This window comes from Musa acuminata, chromosome BXJ3-8 (genome assembly GCF_036884655.1).
Source record: "Musa acuminata AAA Group cultivar baxijiao chromosome BXJ3-8, Cavendish_Baxijiao_AAA, whole genome shotgun sequence".
NCBI classification, from domain to species: Eukaryota; Viridiplantae; Streptophyta; class Magnoliopsida; order Zingiberales; family Musaceae; genus Musa; species Musa acuminata.
The window spans coordinates 465,136-491,406 of NC_088356.1; the positions used below are offsets into that span (position 1 = coordinate 465,136).

Below are 26,271 nucleotides of genomic sequence, written 5' to 3' on the forward strand. Positions count from 1 at the left end.
TAATATGAAACTAAATCAGTTGTAATATCTCATACTTAAGGGATTGAATTTCTTATTAAGATACAAACACGTCTTAAAATTAGACTTTGATGTGTTCTCTAATATTATTTATGGATAACTCTTTTCTATGCTCAATAAATACCATATCAGTTTATAAATATCAATTACCATAAATCGATTTGATGAAATAATTAAGTCTCAACCACTAACCTAAATTATTTAAACTCAAACGAATAATAATTTGCCTATCATATCCTTAATTCAATATAAATTTCTAAACACTATGCCGTAGTAAACGGGGAATTACAAGAAAGATTATTTTTTTTTATTGCGAGAAAACCTAAACACAGTAAGTATCATCCACTGAAACCAATAGCAGGATGCAATCGAAAACTCGGACTGGTTTGTCTGTCTTCGTCGACCGGCTCTTCTCCTCTTGGAAGATCTTTTTTTCCGTGAAGATAAACAAATAAATAAAATAAATTAAACCCTCCTTATCGCTCGCCTTTGTTCGAAGATTCTCTTTGTTCCTCCTTCACACGTCAAGATTCTCTCACCCGTCCCTGCCAACATAAACCGTGGGCCAAATGAGATACCAATACCATGGGCGTCGCACTCAGCAGTGATAGAATAAACACGGATCATAGCTGCAGTACTCCAAATCACAACCCATTGTCTGTCTTCTTTATTTTATTTCTTCTTCTTCTTCTTCTTCCTTTTTTTTTCATTATTTCTTATTGTACGTCTCTCATCACCACCCACGCACACACACGCATCGTGTTTGTCATGGCGTCGGTCGACTTCAGCTCTCCACAAGAATATTCTGCCCACTTCACAACGTGTGTGATAAAGAGTTTATAGAACAAGTATTTGATTAAATCGATAGGAGTATCAAGTTCTGTCTACAACAATAAAGTTCTTCTATCGTCGTAAATAAGTAGGAATACCCCATAATCAATCTTCTAATGATTGACTCCATTTAGATATTTTTAGGTTTTATTAATTGTAAACAATATACTTCCAAACTACAAATCCACATTATTTATATGGGATGTACGTACAATAAAAACTAAACACCATGGAGGAGGATGAGCCTTTATAAAGTAGTACAGTGGTATCATACCCATTTGTGATATCCTTATCTCATTTGAGTAGATTGGGATGTGTTTGACTAGATAGTGGACTATTATCACATCCGCTCCAAACTTACTTTTTCCTATCTGATCCCCATCCATCTCACTGACGAGACAATGATGCTGACAATTTCATACGAGTATTTTTTTCTTATCATTTTACATATATAGTTAATATGTATGCGTATGCGTCCTTCACAAAAATTAAATTGTAGGAACAATAATTTCCTTAATGAGTTCCCATGCACTTCATTTCAACATCTTCTGACCAGCCAAAATACCCGAGAGAGTGACAACCATTTGTCAAATAGATGGGGTCCACTATCACATATCACTTGTAATGATGGAAACACGAATCCTAAAGTGACTATTAATCTTCATGGCTGTGGTTATAACACTTGAATATGATTATAATCGAAGTGGGCTCTGCAATTGGTGTTTATTTTAATTTCGTAAGAATCTCTGAACATATTTTATTTTAATGTAAGCTGATCAAGGACTTGATAGAATGGATCTACACGTAGGGGCCAATCGACAGTCAAGCGTTACCATCCAACAAAACTAAACCATGGGCGGCACAGATTTCTAAAAGGGAATACGTTGTATCAAGACAGTATTCCATCTTGGTTTTGACTCCTTAAGATTGATAGATTGTTTCGTTTCATTCTTGGAAGGAAGGGTTTTGAGATGGTACATCAAAGTTGCTCAGACACAAAAGAAGTATAGATTAACACTGCATCACGTGTTAATGTTCTTGTTCTTTGGTTTCTTTTCTGGTTCCAAAGGTGCATGCAAGTGTATGTTTATTTATGTCTTTAGAGAGAGAGAGAGAGAGAGAGAGCAGGTGGTGGTGGATGAAAGCCAGCTCTTGAAACCCAGTACATTCTTTTGTATTGTCCTATTAGTCCGAGTTGCATCTGCTCCGGAGAATAGTCATCGCCATGTGAGGGGGTGAGTGGCAACCTGATGGCACTTCCTCTACCTCTAATCCTGCAGACACAAATGCCCTCTGCACGCGAAGAGAAGATCTTGTATATCTGACCAGGCAAAAAAGAGAAGATCTTGATTCGTATAGTTAGTTTACCAAGTTTTAAGACCTCAAAGTTCATGTCCAATTAATTGATTCATTTTGGTGTACTCCACTCCGTATATGCTGAATCGAAAGTGATGTTTGAGCTCCAAAATTAAGTCTCATGTTTTGTTTGAACGACAACCGCGTCAATAGGCACCGAGAGAAATCACTGCTCGCTTAGATAACAGGTCACATCATGCATGGATCATGGTGCAATCCATGCCACCAACTCTCGTTCTAATGACATCCACTCCTTTATTCTGAAACCAGACTTGAATTGTTATCAAGTCAGGAGTGATTGAATTGCTGATGCACATCTCTTCTGGCAAAACCAAAATAAATCTTACTGTGGTGTCGGATTAAAGAACCATTTGTCTGACGTCTGCAGCGTCCGCAAAAGGGCTATATAAACAGATAACCCTGCGTCTCTCCTTGCTCGCGTACCATACTAGTTCCAAGTAGATATCCCACTACCGGTCTCTGGGTAAGTGGATTGAGGTCATCATGTTGGGTGTATTCAGCGGGGAGGTGGTGGAGGTCCCGGAGGAGCTGGTGGTGGCCGGCAGCAGGACGCCGTCCCCCAAGACACGGGCGGCGGAGCTGATGAACCGATTCCTCGGCAGCTCCGCTCCGGCGGTGTCGATCCAGCTCGGGTACTTGGGCCACCTCGCCTACTCCCACACCAACCAGTCCCCCTTCGCTCCCAGGTTGATCCTCTCCGTTCCTCCCATATATTTATCCTCGGCTCAAATGAAAGAACAAAAGTTTCTGTCACCGTTCTTTCTGCTCTCTCTCTCTCTCTCTCTCTCTCCCTTCACCGGGAAAGTGATGATCTCAGAAACGAAGCAGATGCATCCACGCAACTTAATGCAGAGACGTGCATGCACAAGTCATATATCTAGGCAGCACGAGTATAAAGAGATCCCTGAAACGATAGATCTCACCATCCATTTCAGATTCGAAAAGCATCTGATCTCCCCAAGCAGAAATTTCTGCATGCTAATATTGATGATGCATCTGTCATTCTGGATCACTAGTGTTCCCTTGCTTACTGATCCGATTGCTGGGGAAGAGGAAGGGAAATCGTATGCAACGTTGGGTGCGGATTTGCCTCTGTTGATTGCCGACGCCCAAACTGTGGTGGGTTCGGTGGGGCCCAAACCGTGCGTCTAGCTTTTCCTACCAATCAGATTGTCCCAACTGTGCTGATTTGTCTCTGTTGATAGCTGACGCCCATAGTTTTCGGAACTCGGTATAGAAAAACCCACGCTCGTGACGCGTGGACTCCACTAAGCGAGAAAGGAATAGACAACCACATTAACTTTGCACGCGCACGTGGGGCCCACGTCCGTGCGTGTGGTTGGATAATAGCTAAGTCGGTCCGTCATCCTTATCCACACACTTCCCAGGATTTGCACCTCTCTTGCTAAATATCTCGTCTTCTTTACCTTCAAAAGATTCCCCTTACGTGTTCATATCTCGTGCCACAAATAATTGGGCGCATCCACCGTATATATATATATATATATATATATATATATATATATATATATATATATATATATATATATATATATATATATATGGGATTTGTTTTATTAACTTGATTTGAATAAGTCAATCATATGGTTTTGATTAATAGAGTTGGTTGAAAATGAAGTATCTTATCGAATTTAAATGTACAATTGAATCGAGTATTCCACACACCTTTGCTTATTTCTTAAGAGTCAAACCGACGTATACGGCACTCCAAGTGCGGCTTGGATTTGGTTGATGCAATGATGGACGCGTGTGCAGGATGTTTGCAGCCAAGGACGAGATATACTGCCTGTTCGAGGGAGTGCTGACTAACTTGGGAAGCTTGAGGCAGCAGTATGGGCTTTCCAAGAGCGCCAACGAGGTGGTGCTGGTGATGGAGGCGTATAAGGCCCTCCGCGACCGAGCCCCCTATCCGCCCAGCTTCATGCTCGCACATCTCTCCGGCAACTTCGCCTTCGTCCTCTTCGACAAGTCAACTTCATCCATCCTCGTCGCATCTGTACGCCATCCTCCCTCCTCCCTCCTGCATCCATGTCCATTCCTTTGTTTCTTGCAGCTCTTATATGTGGCCATTGCTATCTATGGCTGGCGATACATGCTGGTGCTGTCACAGGACCCAGATGGAAGGGTACCCTTGTTCTGGGGCATAACAGCCGATGGATGCCTTGCCTTTGCTGATGACCTGGATTTGCTGAAGGGATCATGCGGGAAGTCACTTGCACCATTCCCCAAAGGTACGTAATCCACCCAACAGTCCGTATTGTCGAACTATATTCTCTAATTAAATGAATGAATGAGTATCACAATCCGAGATGTGATTGTGGCAAGTTCAAAAACACTTTTGTTCCTTACTGGATATCAGGATGTTACTACTCAAATGCATTGGGGGGCCTGAAAAGCTACGAGAATCCTAAGCACAAGGTCACCGCCGTTCTTGAAAACGAGGAAGAAGTATGTGGTGCCACTTTCAAGGTATGATGCCGTCTATTCATGAGTAGTAGTCATCGTTTTAATGAATCGTAAATCTTCTGCATTTCTCACTGTGTTGTGTGCATAATTATCTCTATATACGATCAAATGAAAATAAACCGTAGTGAAGGATGAATGGTTTAGTAACAAAATGAAAAGATTAGATTACTTGCTAAGTCAAAATAATGTATGCATAAACTTCTTACAGATGGGTGCGGTAATCAAAAGGAGTTGGAAGGATAGTTGTATCAAACAAATAATGCTACTGAAATAAATTGTGCAGCAAAGAAAGGCGAGTGTTTTTTGAATCACCAGAGACTAAATTTTCTTTGCATTGTGTGTGCAGGTGGAAGGGTCTGCGGTTGTCGCGGCAACACAATAAAGAGAGAGGGAAGCGATGGGGCAAACGACCACTGCTGTAGAAACTACAAAAGCCACGGAGTTGCTGGTTATGTAAATTATGTGGTGATGCCACCATTCCCTGTCTGTCTGTGTGATGGTCTTGTTTCTCTCTCTAGGAAAGCTTTCAGGGTAGTTTCTCTTTGTTCTGCAACAGTCCTCCTCCTCCGCTTTTGCACAATGATCAAGTCCTAACGATCAAGATCAATAAGCATGCATCATCCATTATCTATGCTCAGGAATAGCATGAAAAGTGACAAATAAGGTGATAAAACACTTCCATGGTCAGAATGGTTTGCACGATTTATACATCTCGAAGGAATCTGACTCTGAGCTATTCCATCTTATCATTAAAGGCTAAACATCTGAAGGCTTTTAGCTTTAAAGGATATGCAGCATATCATTATTTGTGTTGGAAATAATAGAATATAAGAAATCATGGAAGAAGTTTTATTGAAATAGCTTTAGCTTGAATATATTAAGCTATCGCTCTCATATTTATATAGATTAGGAGGGAGAATTTTGTTCAACAGAATAAAGAATTTTTCTCAATAGAATAGAAAGATTTCCTTGTATAGTTGGAAAAATCTTATCTACTATCATGCCCCCAAAAGATGGTGCTCTGGATATTAATCTTGGATTGATGCAAAACAAATAATTTACGAGCTAGAAGCTTCGTGAGTAAGGCAAGAGCAGATCGTTGCTGCTGTTGTTGCGGTTGCGACGACGATAATTGCAGTAGAGAAGAAAGCTACAGCAATGGAAAAAAGCTATAGCAATACTGTAGCAAAGGAAGAAGTTGTAGCAGAGGAAGAAGCTGCAGCAAAGGAGGAAGTTGCAGCGATGTTGCAATGATGCTATAGCAAAAGAGGAAGCTATAACAGAGGTACAACAGAGGAGAAAGCTGCAACAGAGGTGCAGCAAAGAAGGAAGCTGCAATAGAGGAGGAAGCTACAACAATGCTACAATAGAGAAGAAAGCTATAGCAGAGGAGGAAAGATGGGGGCAATGCTGGTGAGCGTAGCACTAGAGACGCCACAACGAAAGGGAATAGACGTTGGCGCAGAGTGGTAGTGGAAAAGACAGTTATAGTTGTCGTTTACTAAAGAGAAATTTATCACACCGACGGCCTAACGACGAAAAAGCAGTAGTAGAAAGTCTTTCTTTTGCCGTCGAATGTGGAGAAGCCATCGTGATGAATCGACAGTAAGAAGGAAGGAGAATTTTTCTCAACAGAATAAAAGATTTTCTTCAACAAAATAAAGAGATATCAATTTGCAAACAGAATATAACGATTCGAGCAAAACAAAATCTCCAACAAGTCAAGCAACTTGAATCTAACGAAACAATAGAAGAAGACAGCTATCAATTTGATGAAGCAAATTCATCTAAAACCCAACAAGTTACAACGCAAAGCTCTCAAGGCCAATTTTTGTAGTCATCACTGAGAACTAAATCCTAATTGTGAATTTGCCAGCGCAAGCAGCGTCGCCGACAGTCGCTCGGGCGGAGGCGCTGGCCGCGGAGAGGAGGACGCGTGTCGGTCGTGCACGGCGCAGTCAGGCACCGGTCGGAGAATGAAGTGAAAAATGACTATATATCATTTGAAAAAATAATAAATAAATATATATATATCTTATTTTACATGAAAAAATATATTTCTGGCATAAATAAATTAATGCAGGCGTAGTTGTGCGTATTATTTATTATGCACTGTCATAGCAGCGTCTCCAGCGCCACTTCCACTTATCAATTCTTGAATCGACCAACTGAAGCTTCCTTGACGCGTACGTAACCATGAATCAGCTTGCCTTCTCTCGGACAAGCCCACTCGCTATTGTCTTCCACTTCGTTGAATCCGACAAGGGGAAGCGGATAGATTACCTAATTCTAACACCACGAGTTGCCGCCCAGTATGAAAGCCACCGAGCACAACGACATATCTCGCGGGTTCAGCTGATGGATGGAATACTGCGGCCAAAGTGGGAATCGGAATTACCAAAAGATGTACGTACTATCACACACACCCTTTTCCATCTTATAAGCATTTATCATCATGTATTGTTTGTTCTACATCATCACCTTGTAGAACCATGAGAGAAAGAAACCCCTCCCCTCCCCCAACTATATATTGCTAAAACCCGCAGTAATAACCACACATTAGCTTAAAACTATACCCAAATCCCAGAAAAGAAAACCATATTTGGGTGAAGGTGGGAGATGAGGAGGATAGAGAAGAGGAACGGCCCACCCTCTTCAGTGCTGCCCTTCGCTTAACACTCTCAAAGAAACGAAGACACTATCGAGCTCACTTTGCGGCCATCACATTACGGAGCAACCGTTGGGATTCTCGTCGCTGAAGATGGTGCATGGCTCCCCAGGGGGAGGAGGCGGTGGCACGTACACCGGCCGACCGTAGCCGTAGCCCATGGGAGGGAATGCAGGACGGTCTTGGCCGTTCATCATCATCATCCTCTGCTGCTGCATCAGTGCTTGCAGGTACTGTTGCTGGTATGGATTTGCGCCTGCCATCATCATCTCCGGCGGCACCATCCCACCCTGGAAGTAGCCGGGCGGTGCGCCGTCTCCAACCGGACGGCCTTGGACAGCCGGAAAACTCCCCATGTGACCCATGGCTGGTTGCGTGTGACCCATCGGACCCATCATGTTAGGTTGGCCCATTGGAAGGCCCCCCCCTCCTCCCGCACCATTATTGCTCCCACCACCACCACCACCACCCTTATTGCCCCCATGGGATGGATTGCCATGATTAGCATGATTCCCGGCAGTGCCATTGCCACCCTTGTTTTTATTTCCCCCTCCATTCTTGCTGTCATGGGCCCCATCACCATTCTTACCACCACCGCCACCACCTGTTTTCCCTCCCCCACCATTGATGTTGCTGCCACCACCCACAGCCTTGTTTGGTACTTGAACCTCTCCTCCCTTACCACCACCACCACCACCACCATGACCATTGCCTTTCTTATCTTTTCCCGTACCATTTCCAATCGGTTGGAAGTTCATGGGCTTCATCATCTTGGGGTCATCGTACATGTCCTCATCATCGAACCCATCCAGGTCGTCCAAGTCCTCGTCGTCGAACTCATCGTAGTCATCACTGTAGTCACCTTCATCATCAATCTCTTCCTCGGGAGGAAGGTCGAACTTGACAGTTTTGCTCTCCTTCTTGAACGGCAACTTCAGGTCCTTGAGATTTGGAAACTTGAGATCTTTGAACCCTTTTGCCTGTTGCTGCTGCGGCTGTGGCTGCTGCCACTTGTGGTCCTTGCCTCCTCCTCCTCCACCACCACCGCCGCCGCCGCCGCCACCTCCACCGCCACCACCTTTTTTGGTCTTTCCATTCTCCTTCTGTTGTCCTTTGGCTTGCTCGAACTGGAGCTTTTGGAGCTGGTTGGCGAGGTTCTGCTGGTTTCCACCCTTTGTAGGCCACAGCTCCGCATGTTTGCCAACCTTGCTAAGCTTTTTGATCAGGATGGCAGGATCCACATTCCCAGTGACGATCACCTTCCTCTCCTCCGCATCTATAGTGGTAGTGTAGACCCCTGAACTCCCCCAGTTAAAAATTGCCATGAAGCATTTGGTGATTATTGCACGAAAAATCGAAACCCATAGATCTGACGAGAATAGCGTTCTGATGTACATACAGAATGAAAAAAAGTGTCACAATAAGAAACAGAAATGACATATACCATCGATCTTATGAAGCACTTTCTTCACTTTCTTCTGGCATCCGTCACAACATATGTTCACCTTCAGTACGCATGCCTGCAAATGAAGCAAGAAACCAAAATTCAGAATCAAATACAGCCGAACATCACAAAGCATTACGATTAAAGAAGAAGAAGAAGAAGAAGAAGCAAAGTAAAGAAAGAGACGAGCATGGGTTAATTTACCTGTATTTTGAGGAACTTGCTGTCTTCTTCTTTACTCATCCTTTCCACCCTGCCAAGCAACGCCTTTGAGATCCGAGAGAACAAGGACAAGGGCAACAGGCGGAAGCCACTGTCTGCTTGATGGATTCCCCGGTGAATTTAAAACCCACGAGGAGACGGTCCGGTGTTATATATTATTTTATTCTGCACAGTGACAGCATGGTCGGTCCCAATAATGTGCGCTCACCGAGAATGACCTTAACTCTGGCTTGTTATATTTTCTTTTACTAGCCTTTTCGCTTTCACCATCTTCCAGCCATCACCACCACGTACGTGCTTTTGCAGCGAGTGAAGTCTTCCGTCTTTTTTCCTTTCACCTTGGAGTTAAAATCTTTGGTTTTACCCAGCTGGATCCGTCGAGAAGAGAGCCACCTCCCTCCCCTCCGCAGCGTAGCTCGTCTCAGGAGAGTGGTGACCGCTGCAGGCCCACCGTAAGGAACACCTGATTCAATAAATGATGGCGAGCTGCGCGCAGACGAGTGGAGCGCTGAATCCTTGTCAGAGGAGCCCGTCGGAATTTAGTGAAAGATCGGCACCAGCCGCGGTAAGAAACATCTGATTCAATAAATAATGGCAAAACAAACACGGAAAGAGGAGCCCCCTGATTCAATGAAAGCAAGCATTAATGGATGCCACTGTTCTGACACACATCCTCGTGCTTCGTAAATTTCACGAACCATCCCACTCCCCTCTGCTAGTGGGGTCAACTGTGACCACCACCACCCCCCCCTCCTCCTCCTCCTGTTCATTCATGCTCATCGGTTTGGTGTGATGCACCAGGAAGAAGAAGAGGATAATGAATAGACAGTGATCGATCACCACATTGATCATATCAGGTGATGCAAAACTTGTTCCGACAACTGACCGATGCTTTGACACGATTCAATTCATCGAACGATGGCCGAATGGTTGCTTACGGTAGGGAAGCTACCTGATGTTTCATGGATAACTGAGCCAACTCCGTTGTGTGGACACTCTCACCGGAAAAAAAATCTCTGAGGAACTCTTGGGGTTTGTACTGCTCGTGTTGGTTTGCAAACCAGACAAATCTCTGAGTTAATGCACACACGCCACGCCAAGAAATCGCAGATGTGAGTGCTGCCGTGGGCAGCTGTTTCCAGATGCGCCGGAATCATAGACGCAAACACCGAGGCGAGTGCACCAATATTCCCCTCTACGGAACGACAGTGATTACTCTGAAAATTTACGGATCAACTGAGAACAACGCTGAAATGCTCAAATGCAAGATCATGACGGGTTGAGATTGAATGATGAGTATTTTAGGATATCTGGACTCAGGATCCTCGATCAATTATTAAGATTCTTAATAGGAGAAGAAGTCATGAAATGAAATTTTATAAATTAAGATTTGATTTTTTTATAAATATTTTCACGTACTTTTTAATTTTTATTTTATATATTAACATATGAAAATTACTTTAGCTATTTTGGGTTATCCGAAGTTATATATAGAGAGAAGTATTTTCAAGATTTTTGTAAGACTTTTTGGAGGTCTACGAATCTTATTAACTATTTATATGAGATTGTTTTTGATTCGCAAGTCCTAATATAAGATTCTTATTCTAGTTCTTCCATCTCGATAAGGATGTCTACTTCGCTTTCTACATAGGTTAGAAAGTCTCAAAGCTAATCCCTGGTTAGCTTCATAAGATTTTTTCTTAAGATTTATGCTTGAATATAAATAACTCAAGAATCTTATAATTAATTTTACATAATAAAAAAATTAATTTCTTTAAGGATGCAGATAGGGAGTTACTAGGCCATGTTAAATTTATTTTCACTTTTTAATAGTCTTTTCTCCCTTCCAATAATTGGAATTAGAGTTAAAAAAAAATTCGATTATCGAGATTCAATAAGAACGAGTGATAAATATTAAAAAGAAAATGAAGTAAAGGTATTTTCTCTTTGTAATAGTACACAAAATATTACTAAAAGAGATTATTGCGATTAGTATATATTTTAGAATTTATATCTCATGAGGATCACATATTTCTAGTACGAGAATGAGTCATTGTGATAAAAAAAATCATGAAAATTAAGATTTAATTTTTTATAAATATTTGATATATATCTAGGTTTTAATTTGAAGGTAACAAGATATGAGAAATATTTTGGATGTTCGAAGGTTATCCTAAGAGTTTCCAGAAAGAATTATCCTCTATAATTTTATTCTTTTTTAGATTTATATGAGAGTGTATATTACGAGAATTCTAATCGAGTGATTGACAATTCAAGCGTCTTGTAATCGATCAATAATTTTCTTGTGGATGAAAATTATCGAATCATAATATTATGATTGTTCCCTGTTATTTGTTTTAATTTTTTTTTTAAATTTCTCTCCCTCCCAACACTGTTGGACATCTTCTTTGACCTTTTTTTCTGCCCTGTCAAGTCTCTTAAAATATTCTCTTGATGATATTTCAGGATGTCACTATCCACAACACTATAAATCGAGTACATAACACAATCATTTCTTCTCGATGGTAAAAGCATACCACCCCGATGAGACTTCGGTTTCCTTTGTGCTTCGTGGGATTTATAATAGATTCGATGCAATCTTGCATCCAACAATGGATAATGACAACACCCTCTTTTTTTTTTGTTGCTTATATTCACAAAAAGAATACAGAAATTTTCTTTGTGATGTATATTTACTTAAGAAAAATAAAAGACTTCATCTTTCTTAGGTAGAACATAACATGGTGCCGTCTTTTGTTTGGTATCATCCATCCATGGGCGAAATGAGTACAACCTAAGCAAAAAGAAAGATGCTTTGGCATGTCCGACCATAGTGAATTGGGGTCCAATAACAACATGGACTGGTCGTGCCGGTTTGGCCCACACTCTTACCTGCCGACCTTAAATCTCGGATGATGCCCAAAAATCTTTCTCTCTCTCTCTCTCTCTCTCTTCATTTTGGATAGGGTTTGATGGTACATTGTGAAGGTTGTTGCTATGACTTTACCATGGGAAAGGGTTTGATTAGAATTGGTTTTTCATTGATGAGAAAGAATTGGCATCCTTTTGCTTTGTTTCTCACACATCTCCTTCCTTCATCTTTTTCCTCTTCTCCCTCCTCTTCTTTCTCCTCTCATTATCATCATCATTCCTCTCCCTCTTTCTCTTTGCTATGCCGACGCACCTCATGTCAAATCAATACAAGTAGGTGTATATGGATGGATACTTGGCACCTTGATTCGATCGATACCTCATGTCAAATCACTCGATTAATCACTAAAATTGTTAAATGTAACTCCCAAGCTTTCTCTCCATATCAGCCTAAACTTGTTTATTAGAAAAAAGAACAAAGAAAGAAAATATGATCTTAGGTATCAATCTTTATCGCATTAAAAACAATAGCAGACAATACAAATGTGAATTTTAGTTAGTCTATGTCTATGGGTGGTATGGAATCAGTGAGGAATAATAACTTTTTTTTTTTTAATTTAGTTGACTCTTATACAATCCTCTTGTCACCTCTTTTCTAAAGGCCTTTCAAACCTTAAAAACTTATATATCATTTTGATGAATAATCTTTCTTTAAATTTATATTTCTAAATTATTTTATCATCACCAGATACAAGGGAGGGAGGGATAGATTTATATATTGACCCCCCCTCGAGGAGAGTAACTTATTTCAACCTTTACGAGTCATGTCTCGCTCATTTGTAAAATGGTCGTGGCCTCAAATACGGTCACGACCAATTAATCAATGGTGTTGCTCTCGCTCCAACCTGCTCAACCTCAAGACAAGGTTCCGAAACTTCCTGGTGGATTATATTAGGTTGACCAGCCACCCTCTCCATGAAAAAATAAAGAAAAAAATATTTTTTCCATCCTTTATTGAAAGAATGTGCTCTTGCGACTCTTGCAATCAGGTTGGATAGAAAAAAAGTAATCCAAATCTCTAAATCTCACCTTGAAATATGCCTGTAGCAAGTTCTATGATAGGAAAATGTCGAGCCTTCAACACTCCCTAAGACATGCAACCAGGTGATGCTAGGAGTTTGGCACCACTTAGACAAGAGAAAATTTTTAAAAATCAAGGATTTCGACAAAGAAAGGATGGAAAGGACATCTAAGCCCTACCTCTAAGGCATCAAAAGAAGTATAGAAGAAGTGTTGTGAAGCATAGGGTCAATCATCAGGCTAGGCCGAGGGACAATTAGCTCAAATTCAATATGAACATTGAAAGCCTCCTTTATATATTCAAGATGTTATTTGAAATCCAAGAGTTAGTAGTTATAAGATCTTAACACAATCTATAATATCTAATTATAAAAGGGACTCACCAATGAGGGGACTCGCCTCATCGTTTGTTACTTTAATTAATTGGCTATGTTGTGACAGACTATTGGACATGCACGAGCACCACAATCATTATGATCGTTTGATTCTCGATGGCATACGCAAGCCACACATGGATGCTTAAGCGAGTACTACATTGTCATCGTATTAGTCTATCATTATAAGGATTAGGTTTTTTATGGATTCGACGAGTAGTCAAATCGATGTGACCATCAAGAATCAAGGAGAAGACGGTGCACATAGGTACACATGGTCAAACCATATCGAATGAGACATCAATTCCTATGTATTCAAATGGCCAAATGTGTACCTTGACGATGCATAGCCAAAAGGCTCAATGTACATTTCGACGATTCATAACCTAAGGGCCAAACATATACATTGATGATGTAGCCAAAAGGCCAAACTTGTACCTTGACAATGCATAGCCTAAGGGCTAAAACATGCACCTCGACAATACACAACCAAAAGGCTAAACTTGCACTTTAATGATGCATAGTTAAGAGGTCGAACATACATTTTTGATAACGCACAATCGAAAGGTTGAATAATAGATACCCTCATCAAAGTCAATGGTGTTAAACAAAATGCTTCTTGGGTATGACCTAGTGACCCCAGAAGTGAGGGACTAGTAATAGGTAAAAAATGACATAGTAAACACGATGTCATCATATGGTAACACGTGATCAACAGCCTAAGGCCTTAGCACCATATGGTCGACTCGTCGATCATTTGAACCCTATGATTAGAGACAATGTCCACGTGTTCCCATGATTCGACCTATACTAAGCCAATCAACACGAGTATCGTACACGATGAACATTGTACCATGATTTAGCCCAAAAAGTCATATGTTCCCATCTAGCCACTAGTGATCCCGAACATAACCATCCTCGCTGTTACATATATAAGGGACCCTCGGGTGTGCCCTCAACCCAAACATAGCCATCCTTAGGGTCACATATATAAAGGACCCTTTGGTATGCCCTCATCCTAAATAATTTATTATTAATTTTTAATATTATATGAATAGTAACTTGGACCAAACCTTAATCTCATTCCAACTCGGACAATTAGAATCTTCATTGATAATAAGAAATCTTAAGTTTTCATAAAATTTGATATTTTTGAAAAAATAAACCCGAGTTATACTATTTTTGAATGAGATTATATTATTTTGAATAGTCATAAAAAATAATTTTATTCATAAACAATGTAACATAAGGTAAAAAAAAATCTTAAAACTTTTAAAAGACTTGTATGGTAATATAAAGTGATTTTGTAGCCAATTTTAATCTAGAGTTCAAAAATCCTCTTAAAATTAGTAACATATAAGTGGTCTGTAGCCAAATTTAATCTCGATACATCTTAATTTGACAACAAATGAAAAAAAGAGAAAATTTCAACCTTTTAAGTAGTAAATTAATTAAAAACGAATACTTTAAATGCCCAATTTTTTTTTACAAAAAAGATCATTTATGACTTCATAAGATATTTTTAAGATTTAATGAAAATATCAGTATTTTTTTAAAAATAATTTTTAGATATACGACTTTTAAAGAAGAACCCAAAAATATTATAATCTCATTCAAAGTAATGTAGCTCAGGTTCCCAAAAATAAAATCTGATAATATAGTAGTACGTTTATGCCCTAATTTGATCTGGATTCGATCTTAATTTGATATAAAATATAGAAAATAAAAATTCTAACATTCAAGAGATTAATGAAGAGAGACAATGGATATATATGGAGAAGGAAAGTTTGCATCAATAAGTCAATAGGTCTTGCAGAAGGAAAGTATCCTTCGAGGAGAGTCTCGTAGAATTACTTCACCTAAGGAAAAGAGAAATCAAAAAGAAAAAAGAATCAATTCATCTTGAGCCAATTGTTTTCTAGTTTTTCTGCTATATAGTCGAATCATTTTTGGAATCAAATGTATTTTTTATATTTTACAAAAAAAAAAATAAACACTCTGCAAAAAGAAAAATAAAAAATAGAAAATGGCCCAATTTGAAATATCCATCGGGGAGAACGAATGAATACTAATAATAGATGAGAAATTTGACTATTACCGACCTTTATTATATATCTTTGCTGGACTTCCGTTAGTCCAACCCATCTGAGGGCAAATGCATCGAGATCCGTGCATGCTGACACGTCAAACCCATTGGCGCTATATTACTTGTCCATGCATCATGATTCGTGCTCACACATCAATCGAGCAGGGGGAAACGCTCGCCCCGCAGGATAAACCTGCGATGGCCGACGCACAACAAGAACCAGGAATCCAGAGACGGCCAGTTAGGTCGTGATAAGTGCTCCTCCCTCTTTGAAGTTTTCGTTCCTCTCACCTAACCGCTTTCCCTTCTCTGCTGCCCTCTCTTCTCCATCGAGATCTCCGATCCGTCTCCTCCAAATCGTGAAAATTTCCCCCGATTGTCCCCTCCAATCTTTCCGGCTTCCCAGCCGAAACCCTCTTCCATCCATCGACGCATCGAAATCGAAGTTATGCCCGTCTCTCAGCCTATCACCGGCGGCTATCGCCACAGATATGGCTCCAATCGTGGCGCCGTTGGGCCACCCTATGGGAGGATCATCTCGATCCCTGGCATCTCCAATCCTGCCGCTTCTTCCGATCCCTGCAGGGAACTCCCCTTCCGTAGAAGACACCAAGATTTTGTTCTTAACGATCCCTACGCCGCCCCCGGCGGTCCGCCTCCTTTGAAGAGGAGGAGGATGAGGTCCGATGGTTTTACGTGGGACGGTCGCGCTGGTGGTAATATAGCGTCCACCAGTAGCAGTTCCTTTCTGCAGCCGCCTAGGAGAGGTGTTGATGCGCGCTACGGTCCCCCAAGCGCCGGACAGAATCACGCGCCGGTGAGGTCGGAAGGGGAGAACGCTGCTTTCGTGTCGAGGGATGAGATCGAAAGGTGCTCTCCGTCTCGAAAGGATGGCATCGATCCCTTGCTCGAGACACAGCTGCGGTACTCCTACTGCTCGTACCTTCAGAATCTCGGGATGAGACTCGAGCTGTAATTTCCTCATCTCCCGCTATTTCTTTGACGTCCAGGAGGCTGGACATAATGATATTAGGATAGAGAAAATAATCTGATCTTTTAATAGATATCGGTGTTAGATTGGCGTACAGATGTTTCCTCGAAGAATTCTGTTGGTATTTCCTATGACATTTACTTTGGTTTTGCAGGCCGCAAACTACTATTGGAACAGCGATGGTTCTTTGCCACCGCTTCTTTTTCCGGAGGTCCCATGCTTGCCACGATAGATTTGTGAGTTCTGGAGCTATGTTGCCTTGATTTGTGCTTTTCTGATGCTATGTTTTGCTTCTTTTTTTTTTTTCGTGATGCATCCACTGATCGTGCTTCAAATTAGACATTAGTTATGGATGCTATTCACTGGATGCACATTTTGTGCTTCCCGTGTTCATTCCATAACAAAAGATCTTAACTTTTATTTGCCCCAGTTGATGTCTTTTCGCTTGATGGTTCTCTTTGGGATGCCTTTTGCATGAGTGAACTGCTCGGAGCACCTGCTGCGCTCCTTGTTTCATTGTTGCTGTGGCTTCTAGTATAATCTACTGAAGTAAAGGAAATTCCAACACCAAACAATGTACAGCTTTATTCTTGTATGTTGCAGATTTATGGACTTTTCTGAATTAGCATATGAGAAAATTTTGTTTTGCACAAGATCCATAAAGAAGGGTCTTCTGAAGTTTTATTCAGGCTGTGTTAAACAACTATTATAAATTGGATGGGCTGTTTTGGAATTTGGTTTCAGCAAAATATAATTATGACCAGAGACTTCAGTAGGAGATCTTTGATTATGTCAATTGTCATAAAACACGCAATGGCAAGATTCCATGAAATGCCAAGATGCAACAATCCATAATGACATAGTCTTGGTTCTATGCCATGTTGCAGTGATCCATTTTAAAAAAATTCTGCAATTGAATAAACCTACAGAAAAGTATTAACATACTTATGTATGCTAATATAATATGGTGTTGAATCTCTTGGATTGAGAAGTCTCACTGGGTTACTTCTTTGTCATTTACATTTTATTGCCCTATTATAATATCAAGTTGGATGGGCTAGTGTTTTAACTTCATATTAGAGAGTATTGGCCATTTGGTCGTCTGGCTACTTTGTGCCTAGTTTCTTCTTACCTACTTGTTAAGAGTAAGTATTCACGATTAGAAAATCAATTACATACTAAGTGATCCCTTCGTGTATTATTAGTATTGAGGTTTGGAAAGACCAAAACGTTGTTTGTTGGAGATCTAATGCAGACATTACAGTGAATAATCGAGATTATGTTATAATTGATGTTGGATCATTCTAGTGTATTTATCATTTTAATAAATACATTAGTTTAGGGGACATTTTGCAAATGCGTTGCCATTTAGCAACATATCCAATGTTTCTAGTAGAGTTAAGCACATCTTTTTTTCTCTTATTCTAGTGATATTTCTTAGTTATGTTTCTTTTAGCAAATTAGTATATTAGCAAACTCTTTTAATACCCTGCAATCTTTTCAGATGATTGCGACAGCAGCTCTGTTCCTGGCAGCAAAGTCTGAGGAAACACCATGTGTCTTGAACTCTATGCTCAGGGCATCATGTGAAACTTCTCAAGAACTAGAGCTTTCTTACTATCCATACTTGCATCATAAGGTAAATGTTTTGACCTGTTTATATTCTGAATTATTCATAATAAGTACTTGTAAAACTCTTGAGTATCTGCCAGTCCAAGGATCCTTGATGAACTCGAAACTTGCTATGCATGTGTCTTATTATCAGATACTATGGTCACCTTACCTAAAGTAACTTGAAACTTGCTATGTATGCAATGACCATAAGAGAAAATGACTCAACAATCTATGGTACGACTTCTTTATCTCTAAATGTTATCTCAGTTTTAGCTTTTATGCAGAACACAATTAAGGCGAATTTCAAAGATATTCGTAATCAGTCGATTTCTCCAATTTCACGAATTTCTTGAGAGAGGAGAAACTTAAGATATTTTAAGCACAGAAATTATGATTTTCCAAATTTCAGCATCTAGAATGACACAAATAGGTTGAGAAGCATAAAATTTCTAACCTTTATTTGCTAGGAGTTTTTGCAGAATGAATTTCTTCCTTTCAGTGCGAGCCCCTCGATGGCTTATTACTCAAGCAGATGTTATGCATTCCAAATGGATTGCCCATAACTCCACATAGAATCTTCAAACTTTAAAGATGGCTGGAGGCATGGTAAAAGAGTTATATGGAGTGATAAACATTATCAAGCCCTAGATTATCTAGTCCTAGATTATGACTCTGCCAATCCTGATACCTCTAGGTTAGGATTACTTTTCTGACACTAAATGTTTCCTGGGCTTCCAGTATCAGGATCATTCACAATAAAAAAGAAATCTTGGACTTGTCATAGACTAAGCAGGTTGGCTTAAAGAGATTGGACCCAAAGGCCCTAAAGGTTGAGGAAAGAAGAGCTAGGCATTTTTTTGTTTAACTTTTTGGATTCCTGGGGACCATCTAAACCATATCATTTAGCATGGTCTGAGATATATTATTAATATTCTTGAGTTTTGTTCATTTTCTGAAATTCGACTTCAAATGACTCTATATTCTGTGTTAATTTGCTTAGAACCTCATCTTTGCATGAAGTATAACAGGATTATGCATTGAAGTTCAATGATCTTACTGCTATTACCAAAGTAGCATGTTTTGTTCAACCACCTGATACATATTCATATGAATGCTAGCCAAAACTACATTGTAAATATGCCATTATTTAAACTGTGTTGTCTTTTTGTTACGCAGGATTGGTTTGAGCAATACCGTGAACGGGTCATTGAAACTGAACAAAAGATACTAACTACTCTGGATTTTGAACTTGAAGTGGAGCACCCATATGTCCCTCTTGCATCAGTACTTAACAAACTTGGACTTTCACAATCTGTTCTTCTTACAGTCGCTTGGAATTTTGTCAGTGAAGGGTATGGATCTTGGTTGTGCTATTTGCCTATTGCTTTCGCCATGTCAACTCATCTATTTCATTTGGAATGGAAGGTTTAGTTTGTTCGACAAGTATCGAATTGATATTTTTATTCATCGGTACCTAATGTTATAAGTTATCATACATTTTGTTTTGGCTTGTTAGTTATTTCAAGCATATGTGTCAAACATAATGTTATTAGTTATCATACATTTTGAAGTTTTTTTTGCAGAACTGTCCTTTGATATTGTTTTAGCATTGGAACATGTAATAGTACTCTCAATGATATCCAAAGTTTGAGAATTTTCAGTCTCTTGTATGCATTATATATAGCGATTGCTAGATTACCATCTTACAAATGCAAGTCCATTGTGGTTTATTGCATCGTCAGTTTCGTTTTTCACATTTATGTGGAAATGGAGTTCCATCTGGAAGTATTTAGGTGAAGCTACTTGTTTGAGTGATGTTAGTGCACCATTCTTACAAGCCACTTATTTAGGTGTTCACCATAATCATTTTATCATGGTTTGGAAATTTTTGAAGCCTTTTTTAATAGTTCAAGCTCTGCTCTAGCCTTCAAGCGGAGCTTTATCAAGTCAAAAAATGAATCGAGCTTGATCTGTCCATTATCTGCTTGTTTCAATTACTAGTTACACTTGCTGATGTGATATAGTGAAACAAACCCTCAATTTAACTTCTTGTACCTTTGAACTTGCAATGCAGAACTGCCTTGTCAACCATAGGTCCTTGCTTTCATGTCTACCATTGAATACAAACCTATTGTCTTGCATCATTATTTGTGGTAATAAAGTCTATCATTCCTTCTTTCGTTGTATTGATCTACTTGAACAAGTGTGGGTAATACTCGGGCACTGTCAAGAAGATTTTTCTCTATTGATTTTTGTCTTCTGGTCTATTTCCCGTACTGGTCTTTTGAGGTTTTTCAGGATTTTACTTCACTTCATTGCAAGTAGAATCCCTTTGAAGTTTTCCATATTTAACTACCTCCCCATTCTCCTTTATTGTTATCTGCTTCAAGATGTTATGGAAGAAAATATGTGCTTGATGCCTATTTGAAATAAATCTTATCTTTGACATATTAACTAAGTCTGACATGATCAATGGTGTGATAGACACCATTCAATGATACAGATCATCTAAAGCACACGTTAACATTGCTTATGTCATTTATATAAATCAGACAAAATTCTCCTGGATTTCATTAGTATGTACTGCCATTATATGTTAGCATGATGCATGCCTCTATATCATGGGGATGAGCATGGGTCATACTTGATCCATAGAATTGTGTCTATGAGTTCAGGGTTTTAAGTCATTAGGGGGTTAGTACAATACAATTACTCAAGAGTTTTTGACGTTACAGAAGTTCGTTTGTTCTGCAGGCTTCTGTTGAATGTAGTTCTTATTTCAAAACAAAATTTGAGTAAAATATGGTGTTTTCCTAATTGCAAATGCAACAGATTAAAAGACAGGATTTCCACCTACATTGAAAAATCTTTTCCTACGGTACTACAATTGAAAGCTCTATTTCGTTTGTCTTTTTCCTGTGTGTTTTGTGCATAGTTATGTGCAGTTGAATCATTTTATGATATTTTCTCTTGAATGACAGAGATAAGATGAAGAGTCTATATTTTTGTTTTATTATGCAAGTCATCAGATTAATGAATTATTATTAAATTATGTAGTTTATCATAAGCATGTTCTTGCATCTTGATAAATGCATCACCCCACACTTTCCTGATATTCTTAGGTTTTAGGATAATTATGTAATTCATGCATAGATGCAGTAATCTATATAGAACTGTGATTATGGTACATGATGTTCCTTGAACTGTCATTTTAATCTGTATCAAACATTCTGTCTCCAGAATTTAAAGACCACTTTTTATGAGTTTGGCAATTTTAGTTCTGGATGGTAAATCATTTTGAGTAACTTCTTAGGCCTCTGAAAAAGAGGCCTGAAGAAATAGGCCACAAGCAAGTGAATGGCTTACAACTCAAACTAGACTAGTTGGTTTTTTGTGTGATGAATTCTTGGATTCTAAAGCGTTGCTCCTTTTCTCATTGCGGTTATCAATATGTTTACTCTTTTAAGTTCATCTATTGGAGGTTGTGACAGTAGCAGTCATGTCTAATGAACAACTGAATTTTTGAATAATTTGAAAGGATTGTTATGGCAGTATTTTTTTTTTCTCTTTTTGGTGATTAAGCTTTTTTTTTTCTCATACGGAGACATAGATATCTATATGCTAGTGATGCATTTTCTGGTTTTCTATATGCATGTTCTCTTGGAACATTTTTTGGATGAGCATGGTTCTATATTGACACCAATATATAAACCAATGGCCAAATGGGTACTAATTTTTGCCTTTTTTGTGTCTTCATGTGGAATTATTGTGTGCAAACTCAGTGTTTTAAAAGGGCGCCTGGGCGCTTGCCTATGCGCTCAAGCGAAGTGAGGTGAGGCTTGAGCACCTTGCACAGTTGTTGAGCAATGCACTTCAATGAAGCATTGCCCGGGCGCCTCGGGTGAGCGCTTGGTTGAAGGCGAGCAATCGAACCATAACTTCGGTTCGGTTGAACAGTAACTTTGTTGGTTCAATTAAACCAACTAAGCATAATAAATAGTAACAGTAAAACCCCCCCGCACGCTCCTCCCTCGACGTATGACCTATAAACCCTAGGTACTTTGCCGCCCTGACTCACCTCTGGTTCTGCTAGCCACTACCTCCACCGTCGATGCACAGGTCCAACGCTCTTTCTACCGTCGATGGACGGGTCCGATGTTCCCACTGCTGTATCTTTCATGCGTAGTTCCCTCCACCGCCACTGCTTCCATGTGCAACTCCTTTTGTCGTTGAGGGACAGGTTCGCAGCTTCCTCTACCACTGATGGACACATCTGAAGCTTCCTTTGCCCTTGATGCCATCGTCTGTAGCTTCCTCTACCATCGTTGTCATTGTCCGCCGCTTTCTCCATCATTGTTGTTGTCGTCCGTGGCTTCCTCCATCGTCGTTGTCGTCGTCGGAAGGTTCCTCCGTCACCACTGACCTCTCCTTCCCCACGTTCCACCATTGGTGACACCTTTTCTCTCTCTTTATTGTTATGACTATTGTTAACAGTGGATTAAATACTGTTAACAGTAGATTGCTAATCCTTAACTAATATTAAAACTATTGTTACCATATAATAAACTAAAACTGATATTAATCCTTAGAACTGTTGACCTATTTAGAACAAATTCTTATTTAAAAATTTTAATCCTTATTTACCATTGTTAATCGCTATTTAGATTCGTTATTAGCCCCTATTTAGCACTGTTAATCTTTATTTATTTAGAATTGTTATTAGGGTTTTAGGATTAATGGCAAGTGTGCAAAGCAATAAGGGAGATTCATAAAAAAATTCAATTTAATGTCATATTTTTATTTATATAATCATATTTATCAATTATATTATATATTTTTTATATTTTAATATTCTAGGTGAGCATCTAGGCCTCGAGAAATTGGGACCTTGGATCCTTTTGGCGCCTAGCGCTTTTAAAAACATTGCAAACTAAAGAAAGCATGGATTGACTTATTTTTGGATTTAATGTTTGTGGTATGCTTTTCTTTGTAGATCTTTGATAGTTTGTTTGACATTTTATTTTTTGTTTGTTGGAACTCAGGAGTATTTTCGAATGTTGGAATTATATATCTTTGAATGTTGGAATTATATGGCAATGATCTAAACATGGGTCTGATATTGGTTTGACAACCGATTGGATTGGCATACTGGGTATTATACCGACTTGTACCTTAGCATGTTACTGAAAAATATAAAAAATAGAATATCAGTCAGTGCCGACTGGTTGGTACAAACCAGTTTGATTGGTATTTGAAACCTTATTACATATTTTTTTTTATCTTTTATCAATATGGTTTTTGTGTCATGTCCTTGTACTACAATATTTCTGCAGGTCATTTTTTCTTGTGTCATATTGATTGTTTGATATGTCATAAATTGCAGGGTTTTCTTCACAAGACTAATGTGCTATATGTGATATTCTTAGCTGGAGGATATGCGTTCATGCAAAGCACTTTTTGACGAATAGCAAGAGTTGGACAAATATTAGATGAAAAGTATTAATATGATTTTGAATTGGTTATCACACAATTAATGGATCTCAAGCACTTTGCATCACGGGATCTCTAATTATTCTTCTTGATTTCAGATGCCTGAAATCCTTTCCTGGTGACTTGGCAATTAAACACTAAAGCCAGTCTTCCTATTTTGTTCTTTGATTTTCATTTAATTTCTTGCTTCCTGTATTATGGTCAGATTTGATATCATCGTCCTCCTGTGTCCCTCGAGTCTTCTACTATCTTTTGTTTGTGTTATTTGTTTAGTTGCTCACTCCTGTTCTTTAGTGGATCTTTTCTGTACAGTCCAATTCTGCTCTTCTCCAAGTGTCAACTTTTATATACTAATCACAAAGTTGAAACTTATAGAACCATTTTTTGTTTATTTTCTCCTCTCTCTCTCTCTCTCTCTCTCTCTCTTTATCTCTCTCTCTCTGCCTTCTGTCCTTCCATAACTAACTGGAATCAGAACCAAATCTTATCCCTTTGCATCTTTTTTCAGCATGCAAGTTAAATGAAATTTTTTACTTACAGACTTAACACAATGATAATATACCAGAGCCAGCAATACTCTTAAGAATAGGTAGTTCTATATATGTTATAATACTATAAGAGAATGATTAAGAACATAACATTCCTAAACTTTTGTAGCCAACAGTTTGCCAGTGATGTCCTTTATTTCTTATTTGCATTGAGGTAAAAACAGGTGTTTGCTATGTCATCTGTATGAGTTCCAAACAGCTTCTTCTAGTAAGGTATCTTTTTATGCTAGTAAAAATATCAATATCCTAAAATAATAAATTGTTTCCCAGAATGTTTCATTTACTAGTATGAGCATTGCATGGTCATCTACAGGTATATGTGTGTGGAATTGAGGGTGATGGTTGACCGAAAGTTGTTATAGATCTCTTGGCTTCCCACAACACCATGGTGATCTGGAGTTGAATTTAAAATGATGTCTTGCTTAAGTTCAATAGGCTGAATCTTGTTCCAACTACTTAAGGACCATCGGATGTGTAAATACACATCTATTAATTGTTTTTGTTCAAAATGAGGTACCAATTAATACTTCAACCTGCTCATGATTCTTGGGCATGCATTAGCTATTCAGGGAAGCATGTGCATTGGTATATTTTTGCATAATGCAGGGTATCTGATTAGTTCATGTTTGACATACACTGATAAGCAGAAGCTACAAGCATCCAGGAGAGATTTGTTTTCTCTCTCTTTGTGTCACAAATTTCTACTACTTTCCTGATTGAGTATATGGATAATGGGAGGGGGAACTTTGACGGGAGCATTCCTGAGTTCAGGAATTGGTGCATAGTTACCAAAGACATGCTATAGTTTAGCTCTAACACAGAATTTCAACTGAAGATTCTCAGACTATATATCAGCTGGACTGCTGCTTTGATATTTGGTAAGGAGTCTTTGGCATGTAGGCTTGTTTGTTCTGCTCCATGATTCTTATCCTGTCATAATTTTATATTTGTTATCTCATCCGTTTTGCTTATGTTAATTCTTGGAGCACGTCATGTAACTTGGGACACTAAAACATTGCCACAGAAAAATGGTTTGGCTATTAGCTTATCATCTTTAGCTTGTTATTGCCCCTGATCATAACAATGGACCAATTGTTTAATCAAATGCTTATGGTTTTATAATTTTGCAGATACCGCAGTTCTCTTTGCCTTCAGTTTAAGCCTCGTCATATCGCTGCTGGAGCTGTATTGCTTGCCGCCAAGTGCCTAAACTATGAGCTTGCTCTTTATCCAAGTTTTTGGCATGAGTTCCGGACGACACCAGCTATCCTTCAGGGTAATGACACTGAACAAATTTGTGCTTGCCATGGATGACCTTTTTATATTCTACCTGCAGGACTTGATTCATCTTTGTTTATTTGTATGTTGGAGTTGCAGATATTGTCCAACAGTTGATGGAGCTTCTCTGAGACGAGACCGATTATTGTGCTTAGATGTTATACGACAGGTTTGTAGTATGGATCCATCAGATTGTATTAGTTCCAATGTTCCCCTAGCAAGAAAGATTTAAGCCTCTATTTGATTTTCAGCCAGCTAAGTTTCTCTCTGGTGCTTGCAATAGTGATTGAAATCATAGTCTTTTAGCACTCAAGTTTCTAATGTACCACACACTGCTTTTTGTAACCTTTACTGAAGTTATAAAAATTTTCTGGTTTTATCAAACAATCAGCTCGTACGTCAGGGTTCTTCTGAATGGCATTGTGGTCCTTTCTTTGGTTACTAGCTATCTTTGCATCTTGCTTTGATAATGGAATGATGAATGGATTTAGGCTTTGCATCTTTCTTTGATTAATAACTTAATTGGCATTAAGTTATTGATCGAGGTCTCTGAAGCTCATTTCTTATATACCGTTTTATTTTAAAAAAAAAATTGCATTGGTGTGGGACATCTCTAGTATTGAATAATACAATTTTCGTTTTTTGGTATACAGACCTTAATGTCCCTGTGATGGGTAGTTAATGAAGTATATTTTCTTTCTTTTTTTGTTTGGGAGGAAAAAGGAGTGAATCATACAGCACTGAGTATGTTTGAATGATGCAGCAGTAAGCTGGTTGGTTGGTCCAATTGGCAAGAGATTGGGGATATTCTTGGCATGGCCAAACAATACATTTGTTGGCTGCGTATGCTGGTAACCGCATGAACTGGTCATAGGCTTTCAGGAGTTGTTGA

At 39.1% G+C, this 26,271-nt stretch overlaps 3 protein-coding genes across 9 annotated transcripts; 2 read left to right on the forward strand and 1 right to left on the reverse strand.

Moving 5' to 3' along the window:
- Positions 1–2,599: 2,599 nt before the first annotated feature.
- Positions 2,600–5,344, forward strand: LOC135645631 (stem-specific protein TSJT1-like). Its single transcript, XM_065164213.1, has 5 exons — positions 2,600–2,912; positions 4,003–4,243; positions 4,358–4,478; positions 4,607–4,716; positions 5,060–5,344. The coding sequence occupies exons 1-5, from the start codon at positions 2,710–2,712 to the stop codon at positions 5,093–5,095; spliced, it is 711 nt and encodes a 236-aa protein (XP_065020285.1). The 5' UTR covers positions 2,600–2,709; the 3' UTR covers positions 5,096–5,344.
- A 1,763-nt stretch (positions 5,345–7,107) lies between these two features.
- Positions 7,108–9,163, reverse strand: LOC135644389 (heavy metal-associated isoprenylated plant protein 33-like). The gene is made up of 3 exons (XM_065161922.1): positions 9,030–9,163; positions 8,826–8,901; positions 7,108–8,678 (listed from the first exon to the last, which is right to left on the reverse strand). Exons 1-3 carry the CDS (start codon positions 9,066–9,068, stop codon positions 7,435–7,437), a joined length of 1,359 nt encoding a protein of 452 aa, XP_065017994.1. The 5' UTR covers positions 9,069–9,163; the 3' UTR covers positions 7,108–7,434.
- Positions 9,164–15,642: 6,479 nt separating this feature from the next.
- LOC135581572 (cyclin-T1-3-like) lies at positions 15,643–25,766 on the forward strand. Of its 7 annotated transcripts, XM_065164004.1 has the most exons (7): positions 15,643–16,430; positions 16,604–16,685; positions 17,954–18,088; positions 19,240–19,415; positions 25,232–25,377; positions 25,479–25,548; positions 25,631–25,766. In XM_065164004.1, exons 1-6 carry the CDS (start codon positions 15,907–15,909, stop codon positions 25,508–25,510), a joined length of 1,095 nt encoding a protein of 364 aa, XP_065020076.1. In that variant the 5' UTR covers positions 15,643–15,906; the 3' UTR covers positions 25,511–25,548; positions 25,631–25,766. The 7 variants fall into 7 exon arrangements, 4 of the variants coding, with proteins under 4 accessions (XP_065020076.1, XP_065020078.1, XP_065020075.1 ...); XR_010498816.1 differs by lacking the exons at positions 25,479–25,548; positions 25,631–25,766 and adding an exon at positions 24,749–24,979 and having other exon boundaries at positions 15,644–16,430; positions 25,232–25,315; XR_010498818.1 differs by lacking the exons at positions 25,479–25,548; positions 25,631–25,766 and adding an exon at positions 23,447–24,614 and having other exon boundaries at positions 15,645–16,430; positions 24,749–25,315.
- The last annotated feature ends 505 nt before the right edge of the window (positions 25,767–26,271 follow it).